Genomic DNA, 12,007 nt, shown 5'->3' on the forward strand with positions numbered 1-12,007 from the left:
TTCTATAGAATGCGTAAACTCTATAAAACATTTCTATAGAATTTTTTTGCCTCTATAGAGTTACATAGAACTCTATATAAAGTTCTATAGAATTCTATAGAGCTCTATAGAACTTTTTTGTATGGGGGTCCATTGCATTGGATTACATTGTAGAGAGCAGCTAGTTCAGTCGGCTAAACTGGTAGTAGCCACTGGGTGTGCTCTGAACTGTGAAGGTCTCATGGTCCCTGGTTCAATTCCCATCGCTGCTTTCCGTGTATTTCAGCGGGAGGGCTGAAAGGCAAGTTTCAAAAGCACACTTCTTTCAGATGAGACGTTTAAGCCATCGGTCTGTTGTGTTAAATGGCCTTTGTGCACGTTAAAGAACGCAGTACTCTTTGGAAAAGTGTAGGGGATTGTCTCCTGGTGTACTGTCCAATTTACCACCAGAAGGACCCCACTGGAAAAAAGCCTCAGGACTTTCGTGCGTTATCCCTGGTGTGTGTGTCACATCAAAGAAAATCAAATCCAATGGACATTCATGTTATCATCAACTGATTCTTCTTACCTATGGTTGTTACTGTTTCAGTCGTTGTGTGGGTGACTCTGGATGATGGAGTTTCTGTAGTTACCACCATTGTTGTGGATGTAACAGTAGTTGGTGTCTCTGTGTGTATAGAAGGTGTTGTTGTTGTTGTTGTCTCAGTCACTGTGGTTGTTTCGATAGTTGGAGTGCTCACTGCAGTACAAAATTAGGTCATAGTTAGTTTTAACTATAATGCTCACACATTTGGTATCGTGCCTTTCCGTAGGATACAAAATACAAAGCGCCCATAATCAGAGATAACCAACAAAACAATAAAGCCAATAATGATAATTGTTTTAAATATCAACCAAAAACAAAAAGAATTTTATATACAAAATAAATGATTAATGTTGCTTCTGAAAAGGGGGTCCACCTACCGGCATTAAGGCAGTGTCATTTTCACAATCACACCATTTCATTAGAAAAACTAAAAATATTGGTTTTTCACTTCATTCTTTTAAGCTTTATCTACACTATCAAATTTCATCAAAAAAGTGTTACATAAAATGTGATAGAACATGATTTTGATACAATTTGATAATATCTGATATGATGTCATCGTACCCATATATGGGCACATCACCAGTGGCGTCGAGAGCCAGTAAGGGCCCCGGGGCAACACCTCACATGGGGCCCCCTTCACTTTGGACCCCCACTGCTCCCCAAATCAACAAAAGTTTTCATCTTGGGCTTGGGCTCGGGACCTATGGAGATTCTGTTCATTACCCCGAAAATTTTTCATCTTGATCCGGGCCCCCAGTAGACCCGAGGCAGCGACCCCCTGACCCCCTCTCTCGACGCCACTGCACATCACATTTTTTTGTCACGTAAAATTTGACAAAGCTTAAAATGGTTCAAAACTTATCTGTCAAATAGAAAACAGAGTGTTTTCTTTGATGGTAAGATAACACAAATGAGTTTATCAGTAGCTGCCCCACAGGGGTCAATTTTAGGGCCTATATTTTTTCTTATTTTTATAAATAATCTTTCTCAAGTTATTTCTCATAGCAATATATAATTATTTTGCAGATGATGCTACAATATCTGTTGCGGATAAAAGTGTTAGCAATATTGAAAACAAAATGTAGGAAGACCTACAAACTAAATTTGTTTTTGGATAAAAAAGAATAAATTAAGTTTAAACATTGAGAAAACTAAAATTATGCTTTTGGTACACCACCGATTTCATGACTTTAAAATTAACATTAATGGCAATAAACTAGATAGAGTTCAGGGGTGGCGCCAGCGGGAGGGCCGGGGAGATTTCTTGTAATGACATCACATAAAGTCATCTGCGCATGCGAGAACATTGAGTTCTCGCGGTTGCGTGGAATCTAGGCCAAAATTTGACCAAATCTCATATGCAGAGAACGTAGGACGCCGGGTAGGACGGTCATGCATGAGTGAATCCATTCTAGCATCGCCGTGCAAATTAAAAGCTTCCTAATAAAACCAAATTTGTGACTGAACATGACAATGTGTGTATGTTTGATTTATCGATCAGTGAATAAAAAATACATTATTCTATTAATTTGAACAAATGTATTTTTGCCTACATTTTACTTAAGAAATTATATTTGATGTTTCTTAAATTAAAAACCTTTATGTGCAAATTTTAAAATGTGTACTGTTGTGTAAATAAATGCTTTTTCTATTACATTATTTAATGTTAAATAAAAAAAAAAATTATTTATATCGCTTAAAAAAGTAGTACCTTCTTCAGTGCATCCATAGAATACTGGTCTTGCGGTGATAGTTTGCATATCATCTGCTGTCAATATTACTTTTACAACAGGACGCTCAATCACTGGGTATGCAATGTTGGCGTCTGGCTCGACTAACAACTAAAAAAATATATTGAAATGCGTTGATAAAAAAAATCTCTCTATTCAAGTGAAAAAACTATTTTCTTTCATATATCATCTGACAGTGCATTACTTATAGGATATAAGTTATTAAGATTATAATTAAACATTATTGATATTAGTGAGTTTTAATTCAGTTTGACTTTATTGTGAGGCGTGCGCAATTGTATAATTATATTCATAATGTTTGCATTTCACCTAGTTTATCTGGGATGTAAATACAACATTTTGTCTCCAAACAGTATGATATTTTGTGCAATGTTTGTAAACTGACAGGTTTGCCCTCTGGGATTGACGTGAGGTTTTTATACCGAATAAGTAAATAAAAATACAAATAACTGCTGCTCTTTTCATATGCCATAATTAGAAAATGTTTGTAAATTATTCATTGTCCAAGGACCAAAACTGACTATTTTAAAATGGACTGTTTTAATTGTAAATGTGTAAATATACAAAGTGCTTAATCATGGTTGAGTATAAAATTTTGTGTTGTCCCGCACTGTTGTCATCAAAAACATTGTAGTCTTTTTAAGATTAATCAATGTAAAGGCTAATCATTTGTATCTAAAAACAAACAGGCACGGATCCAGCAGGGGCCTTGAAGGCCTGTACCCCCCGGTCAAGCCACAAAATAAAAAAGAGGGAGAAAAATTTGAGTTAAAGTGTGGAAAGTTCAACTTCTAATGATGTTTAAGCAGTAACGTATGAATACATTTGGCAATTTGTGTATTTAGGTTGAAAAAAAAAATATCATCTACTTTAAATCTTTCAAATCTATTTGAGTTTTGAACCAGAATATAAATAGGTTTTGAGGATACTGTATGTTTCATGCTGGGAGACAGGAGCCGACATGTTTCAATCAATTCATGTCCTTTCACTTAAAAACAAAGTGGCAAGTATTCACAAAATAGACCGGAAATTCTAGCTACGACATTATTAGAAAAACATACTGGTAATTAATTTGGAAAAACAAAGCTCTAGCAAATTACCCGTCCTTCGTTAACCAACACATTAGTATTTTCATATTGCACGGATATCGTGAATCGAATAGCAAAAGGTGTCTCAATTCTGATGCCAGTCAGTGTAATGGGATTGGAGAAAACAACAGTCAATGCACTATTATCTGGTGCTATTAACCAACTGTCTACAATCTCATCTCCGGATGTCAGTGTTACCAAGTCTCCAACAGCTGACAGCTCCTCAAAGCATTCACCTATGAAAGAAGATTAACCAAATATTCTTTGAATTGATAATTTTTGTATAGAAATGAATATAAGCATGTATTAATTAGTTGTTCACATTTATATTTGAATTGAGTTTAAGTGAAATGTCATCACTTTTGACATTGCATGTCTCTTTAGACGTCTCATCAATCTTGGCGCTTCATCTCGCTATATTTGTTACAATCATTTGCTGTATAGACCATCACAATCTGGTTTGACTATCACTTGACGCTTGCACCACTTGCATTATTTACACAACGTTTCGTTTAATATCTTTTCTACATTGGAATAATTAAAAGTTACATAACAGCATACTGATTCCAATGGTAATCATTTTTCAATTTGCATTCTACATCATGTATATCCTAACACAGGATTTATTTCAGGAGTGGTCTCAAAAACAAGTTATTCACATGATTTTTATATAAATGTCATTTATTATTATGGTTTTCCATTTGTTTTTGTTTTGAGTTTATAAATAACTAATGAATATTTAAAGTCGATGAAACCTTACTTGGAGTCGTAACTTCTGTTACACGTGTAGTTGCTGTCGTAGTCACACTGCCAGTTGAAGTTTCATGAGAAGAGTGTGTAATTGTGGTTGATTCATGCGTCGTTGGTTCCGAAGTAGTGGTCGGTACAGTTGTTATTTCTGTGCTAACAGTAGTTATAACTACAGTTGTTGGAGGCACAGTTGGTGGTTCGAATGATGATGCTGCAAATTTTCATTATACAGATAAAAAAAAAGGCCCACATGTGGTATTCACCATATGTACATATCAAGCTGAAATTATTATTAGTGAGTTTTAGATCTGAGACGAGTAATCTGGAAGGGTTTTACAGCATTGCAAGGCATGTGTGCATATATAAATCATATTGTTTAAGAACCGACGACTTTATTCTTCAGGGATGTGAAATCAACTTTGAATCATTCATCACAGAAAGTGGTGTCTGACCAATCAGAAACAAAAACACACACACACGCGTCAGGTCCAGAGATGGCATAGAAATTATCCACTACCACCCCCCACCCCCTCCCTTTCCTCCCCATTATGACTTATGTTTTCAAACCAACAGATCTACAATGGATCTTTCATTTTTTTACAATGTCCTTTTGTGAGACCTTAGCAAAACATATCCAAGGGACTGAGCTTAGAAGAAAGGTCAACTGCATCTCATACTCACTATCTTCAAAGCATCCATAGATTTTGACAATGAGTTGCACATCAGCGTTTTCTGCAGCACTATTTAAATATGTAATTTTCAACTCGGAGATATAATCATCCTCATCAGCTGGTAGCTCCACCAATGGGCCATCTTCCTCAAGGCGTTCTCCAGAGATAATCTCAGTCTATAAATGTAACGTCATCAAACAATTTGTATGAAATACAGTATACCAGTACATAATAGATTCTCAAACAACACCTTACATCTATCATTTTCATATACTTTTTGTCAACTTCATTTTTCATAGTTTTTTTTTTGTTTTCCACACTTCTAGAGCATTAGAGTAAAAACTATAATAATCATTATACCACCTCATCATGTACCAAAATCGCTGAGCGATCTCAGGGTGTGGGGATTCGGCAGTGTTCACACAGTAGGACAGCACAGGCCATTTACTCATGACCAAGAATGTTGTCATTTTGGATACTATAAAAGTCAATGGTTTAAGAAGGTGCCAAAGAGAACATTTATGTACAATGTGAAGAGCCATCACTCAACCAAGGAGGCGGACTTTACCATAATCTGGCAGGGGGTGCATAGTTCTGCAATAAGAAAAATCCCATCAAGGATTCCCTTATTATTCTTCCACCTGTAACATTCCATCTCTCAATCGAAGTGTATACTCGCTCACAGTGAAAGGGAAAACTGAGGCCTGTTACATTGTTGCATTATCTATGCCTGGGTTGGACAATTCCATTATTTTCAAGGTAAGTTTCTAAAAGGAAATTAGCATACATAAATTCATTCAGGTAATTAGTATACACACGAATAAGATAGGTCTGTGCGAAACATACTGCAGCACAATAGACACATCCCGCGAAGTTTTCTACAGTCGGTCACATGACATATAGTGGTTTATAACTATGGAGAACTTGTAGTGCGATAAGTGTGAAAATAAGGAAAGGGTAATGTTATGGCTACAAAAACAACCACCCACTGTTAACTTGAGAAATAAATGGCAAGGAAAGGCACTACGACTGTTCAAAATAGTGTTTATAATTATGTTCTCTGTGCCTCAACTGCTTTGGAATTTGTGATTCTTCGTAAAGCTTAGCAGGCCTAGAAATCGTAGTGTGTCAAAATTGCAGTTTGCAGATTGAAGACTCTGATGCATACCTAAAGAGGTCGTAGATATGCAGGGTCCTAGGCCTAGCATTTCTGGAAAAATCTCAATGTTTGGGGCCAGTACCTTTTGCAGCATTAGCAAACCATTATGGAAAAATTCTCAAGTTCAATTTCCAATCAATTTGGCTTAGTTTACTGGAATTCCATCCAAACATTATTCAACATCAAATACATGCTTTACAGCAGAAACACTCTGAAGAATCCGCACATTTTTCTATTTACCGAAAGTCACTCAGCTACGTCACTGGCGCTGTCTGTTTACAATTTATACCCACTATACGTCATGTGACCAACCTAGCAGAATGTGTCTATTGTGAACTATATACGTCGTACATAGTTTCTAGGCATCTAATTGGTTAAGAAGCAGGCAATAGAAAGTACTATTGCCCTGAAAAATTACTATTCCCCTGAAAAATAGTATTCTTTGCCCTGTCGAGTGATGTGCAAACTGTAGGCTTGCAACATCGCGCTGACAGTAAAGGGAACTGTGACCTCTACGACGAAAGAAATTGCCCTTGACGGTGCCACGGATCAGAGAGTAGACGATAAACAAATATAAAGGCTGGTTGATTCAAGCTCCTAGATGAAGAAGGACTAGTCTTGGCCTAGCATTACTTCTTGATGAAGCCGATAGCAAAAGCACCAAAAGACAAATTATTACATTATTATTTACAAATATTGCAAGATGATGGGTATTGTTGATATTGACGAAATGAGCAAAGAAGAGCTAGACACACTCTTTGATCGTCTAGTAATAGGCCTAGGCCTCCAGGCCTATTACTTTTTTAGGCCTTGTAGAATCTATGTATGAGGTATATAAAACAAATATTGACTGCTCTAGATTCGGGGAATGGTGGAATCTATTGCCACTTGGTGATGTGCAGACCGTAGCCTATAGATAGGTTACGGTCTCCGCATCACCTTGGGGCAATAGATTTCACTATTCCCCGAATCTAGAGCAGTCAATATTTGTATAATATTCCCCAGATAGTGCGTCATGGATATTGCATGCTTGCCAAATTATTTACCAGTGACTAGGGTAATATACACATTGCAAGCACTTTGAAATCTTTTTGTTTAGATTTGTGAAAAGGTGTTAAACAAATATTGAATATTATTTTTATTATAAAAACTCACCTCAAAGATGACTTCAAAGTTTGTCATTCCATGTATTTTCTTTTCAAGTTTAAAACGGATTTCTGAGATTTCAGCTCCCTCAGGACTAGACCGCAGAGTTAAAGCAGTCACTTTAGTTGGCTTGTTGAAGTAAACATTAATGTAGTCATTCAGTAAAGAATCAGTATCCACATACCAAACATTTCCAACTTCTTGCCTGTTTGAATTAAACTTGGTAACTATAAGATCGTCTTCCATTCCAAGATCATCCTGACAAATGACTGAGAAAACAAGGTACATGATTAGCATAGTTTAGATGAATAATTAGGAAACTTGAGATGTTTCCCAGGGCAAAAATAAATGATTCACTGAAAATCCTGGACTGTACTGCAAATTTTCAAGTGCTGAAGGACCATTTTGTACATATGAACCAAAGATCTTATTCATTCATTCTTTTGATGACCATGATCCAGACCTGCCCCCTTACTGACGCCACCACTAAGAATGATGACTACCTGGAAGTTCTTTTCTGTATAATGTAATATAATGAATATACATTTGCTATAACTAACTTTTTTACTCTGGTCATAAAAATGTTCAACTATAACTCAAGTTTAATATTATTTCTTTTTAAAAATATTCTCAATCAATGGAATGGTAAACATTAATTATCTTCTGGACACAAAAACAAAAACCTGAGCTACGTTAATGTACTACATTAAAACCAATCACTGAATCAAGAGCTCATGATTGTTTCAGGATTTTTGTTTTTGTAACAGACAATCAAGAATGAATATAGTTAATTTTCTTACTTGGTTGTGTTGTTGACTCTATGCTGGTTGTTCTGACAGTTGTGGTTGCCTCAGTTGTTCTCATAGTTGTGACTACAGTCTCAGTTGTTTCAGTAATCTGTGTTGTTGATAATGTGGTACTACTTGCTGTAGATGTGACTTCTGTTATAGTTGTTTCTTGTTCTAAAAAATTTACCAGAAAAAAAAAGTTTATATAAACTATATGGTAAAACTTTATCTTAACCAGAAAAAAAAAAACAAAAAACAAAAAACCAAAAATAAAGAAAGATGCACAATGCATTAGTTAACTAGAAGATCCTACCCAGTAAAGCCGATGTTTCCTCAAGTACACTGTATACCTCTATACATAGTGATATGTTCAACTGTTGCTCTCACTCTGTCTTTTCATTTTGCATTAAATACATATTATTGTTTTTGTTTCCACAAAAAATTTTGCAAAAAATATACGTGGTTGTACAAGGAGAAAGAAACCACATTTTCAAAGTTGAGTAAGTTGCAGATTTGCTTGTGAGCTTATTTAACACAAGTCATAAATATTGGAGTATTGACAGGAAATCATCTCAAAGTGCTATCTCTTTAAGATTACTAGTCAATTAAAAGAAATCAACATGTATGGCATTACAGGCATTATCTATAGCTGGATAAGAAATTTCTTATCTAACAAGCTACCTTGTAGGTAAGACGTTCGCCGTGTAAGCGAAAGGTCCCGTGTTCGATTCTCAAAGCTAAATGTAAAGATTTTAAAGTTGTGCTTAATAACAAAGAAGTTACAAAGACATTGTGTTAAACATCTTGGATGTTTACTTGATAGTGATGTCAATGGTAAATCAATGGCCATGTCTATTATTAAAAGAAACAATGGTCATCTCAATTTTTTATGCAATGTTCTTACCCAAAGTCATTATGCCAAAGATTATGCTACAATTTATTCTTGGAAATGATCCAAATGCAAATTTAATAGATCCCTAAATACAGTAATATAGTGAAAAGAGAGCATGTAAATATACTATATTCATATACTCTCCTTTTAGTGGTAGCTACTATCCTATATTCTTTAGTTTATATTTTATTGCATCATAATAGTTTTTATATTTATATTGTCATGTCATTTTTTTTGTATTGGACCCCACTGGAAATAAGTTATTTTAATTTTCGAATTTATGGGTTATCCTGGTTGCATGTTTAAATATTCTATGTTTTTTGTATTGTAATAATGTTGAAGCATTCTTCTACCAAAAGAATGCTTTTTTACGAGAATAACAGATTCAGTGGCACAAGGCCATAGCCTTGGAATTCAGCCTACTTTATTCAGATCTCAGGTGCGCAGACATGCTTTTTCTGTGCGCTAATAAATGAATGGAACTCACTACCAAATTTTGTTGAAATTGCTAAGTCTATAAACCAGTTCAAAACTCAACTTGCAAAAGCTCGCAAAAACCACCCGAAACTCTTCAATCCATATTATGAACTTAAATGAGCATGCACAAAGGGCTCATAAGCAAGACACTTCAAGAGTCTCTACAGTACTATCAAGTAAACAAGTAAGAAACTGAATAAAAAACAAACAAACAAACAAACAGAAAACTAAGAGTTGTTTCTTGTTAAATTTGTGTTCCCCTACATTAACAGAGTTTGCTCATAAGAGTGTCGCTGTGACAGCAGCAGGCTTATCACTGGATATCCCAAATGCAATATTTTTCTTATTTCTTCATTTGTGTCGGAAGGCAGGTTGGAGGGGAGATGACAGACAAAAAGTAGCCACTTGGCCCCCCCCCCCGGATTTAAATAGGGGGTTAGATTATAGGCTAACCATCTGTATCTGTAAAAAAACATTTATTACAAAAACCAATAATGTAAATACAGAAGAAAAACCCGGTGGAAGTGCGGTGATGTGCCAGATCACAGACGAAAATGACATCAGATTTGTGGAAGATCAGAGCAAAAGGAAATGCATGGGTGAAAGCCAAAAGGAAGCCTATGGATAGAAAAAATTACACATGAAGCCAAAAACTACAGTTCAAATAGGGAACTGGAATGTCCATACTATGTACGTGACTGGAAAAACAGCAGAGGTAGCAAACGTTATGGCCTTACGTGCATCATGGCACACAGTGGATAGGTGGTGATTGTTATCAAATGGGTTCATAGAAATATTATTTATTGAGTTTTATTAGCTTTTATTGAGAAGCATTCTTTTTTGTTTAATGTTATGTTGCAAAACAAATGAATAATAAAAGTTCTGGGAAGAAAGAAAAAAACCTACCGCAACTTTCACTTTGACTGCCAACATCACAAAACTCCCACCTTCTGTTTGGGTCTGTCGTATAACACCATGCGGTGTTATCCTGATCGGGGTTACGGCAGTTGTTGTTGTTAAGCAAACCGTCATTTGGATAACTTTCTGGAGTGTATGAATGCGAATGCGGTGTCTGTGATGCCCAGTCTTGACATGTAAAACCGCTGGTTGTGGTATGTACCGAGCCTCGATAATCGTAAGCATTTGCCATTTCATAACATTCAGGGGCTTTCCAAGTTAAAAAACAAGAAAAAAAATCAATGAAATGAGTTGGAAAAAATGATGACTGTTTGCAAAATGTACTGAGCTTTAACTCTCATCCCATAACATTCACAAACTTTCCAGCTAAAGTAAACAAAAGAAAATACATGGAATGAATTGGATTTAGGAATATTGAATGAATGATTTGTTTCCTCATCAAAATATACTGTAGGAATCCATTAATTCCATCTATTAATACTTTGTGTTGCATATTCTGAAATATCATGCAGCCTGGACAACTCAATTATAATGCCTCCAGTGCTTCCTTTTTTGTACATTTATAGATGCAAGATTAAGATTGCATATAATGTCAAAATTTGAAATACTAGGCAGCCATACTTTCATATCAGATTTTACAGAGAAGAAAATTAAATAAAACTGTAAATGAAGTATGGCTGGCCAAGTCACCTCTAGTGAGATACTAAATTTAGATCAAACAATTAGTGTCAAGTTTTCTGTAGCAGAAATTACCTTTGAAAAATAAAGTGAATTGTCTGTCTTAGCACAAGTGTATTTAACATGTATTACATATTAGTACACTCATTATCATTTTGCAAGAAGATCACAAAGAGGTTTACTTATATAATCTGAGTTTAGTGTTACTAAATAGTTGGTATTTTTTTTTATAAAGCTTTTATGTGCTAGGATAGATAAATTCAATGCACTTTTAAAGTAATGCTTTGTTATAAGGAATTAAATACCAGGGGCGGATCCAGATGTCCAAAAGGGTTAGGGTAAATCTGCCCCTGAATACCTGTCTGTTTATCAAGGAAAGTATTTACAAAAAAGAAATATATTTGTGATAACATTTTTCTGCAATAAACTTACATGTAGAAACTGTTGTAGAAACCTGGGTCGTTGTTGTCTCTTGGGTAGAATGCGGTGTTGTTGATAGTTCTTCTGTTGACGATGTAATTACAGTTGTTTCATGTGGTATTGTTGTGCCAGGGGGTGGTGGTGTTGTGCCAGGGTGTGGTGTTGTTGTGCCAGGGTGTGGTGTTGTTGTGCCGGGGTGTGGTGTTGTTGTGCCGGGGTGTGGTGTTGTTGTGCCAGGGGGTGGTGGTGTTGTGCCTGTCTCTTATACACATCTAGATGTGTATAAGAGACAGATGTTATGTTGCAAAACAAATGAATAATAAAAGTTCTGGGAAGAAAGAAAAAACCTACCGCAACTTTCACTTGGACTGCCAACATCGCAAAATTCCCACCTTCTGTTTGGATCTGTCGTATAACACCATGCGGTGTCATCCTGATCGGGGTTACGGCAGTTGTTGTTGTTAAGCAAACCGTCATCTGGATAACTTTCTGGAGTGTATGAATGCGAATGCGGTGTCTGTGATGCCCAGTCTTGACATGTAAAACCGCTGGTTGTGGTATGTACCGAGCCTCGATAATCGTAAGCATTTGGCATTTCATAACATTCAGGGACTTTCCAAGTAAAAAAACAAGAAAAAAAAATCAATGAAATGATTTGGAAAAAATGATGACTGTTTGCAAAATGTACTGAGCTTTAACTC

At 35.8% G+C, this 12,007-nt stretch overlaps 1 protein-coding gene across 1 annotated transcript in view; it reads right to left on the reverse strand.

Annotated features, from left to right (window-relative positions):
- Window positions 1-11,979, reverse strand: part of LOC117114753 (apolipoprotein(a)-like) — a 21,147-nt gene extending 9,168 nt beyond the window's left edge. The window contains exons 1-10 of the mRNA XM_033258448.1: window positions 11,658-11,979; window positions 11,319-11,390; window positions 10,197-10,457; window positions 7,934-8,095; window positions 7,143-7,402; window positions 4,839-5,004; window positions 4,168-4,368; window positions 3,420-3,643; window positions 2,280-2,409; window positions 548-718 (exon numbers count right to left, since the gene is read on the reverse strand). Of these exons, the coding sequence (XP_033114339.1) occupies window positions 548-718; window positions 2,280-2,409; window positions 3,420-3,643; window positions 4,168-4,368; window positions 4,839-5,004; window positions 7,143-7,402; window positions 7,934-8,095; window positions 10,197-10,457; window positions 11,319-11,390; window positions 11,658-11,901 (1,891 nt within the window). The 5' untranslated portion in view covers window positions 11,902-11,979. The remainder of the gene's footprint in view (window positions 1-547; window positions 719-2,279; window positions 2,410-3,419; window positions 3,644-4,167; window positions 4,369-4,838; window positions 5,005-7,142; window positions 7,403-7,933; window positions 8,096-10,196; window positions 10,458-11,318; window positions 11,391-11,657) is intronic.
- Between the last annotated feature and the right edge of the window lie 28 nt (window positions 11,980-12,007).

This window comes from Anneissia japonica, unplaced genomic scaffold, assembly GCF_011630105.1.
Source record: "Anneissia japonica isolate Jap-2015-1 unplaced genomic scaffold, ASM1163010v1 scaffold199_len4679917_cov187, whole genome shotgun sequence".
Lineage (NCBI taxonomy): Eukaryota > Metazoa > Echinodermata > Crinoidea > Comatulida > Comatulidae > Anneissia > Anneissia japonica.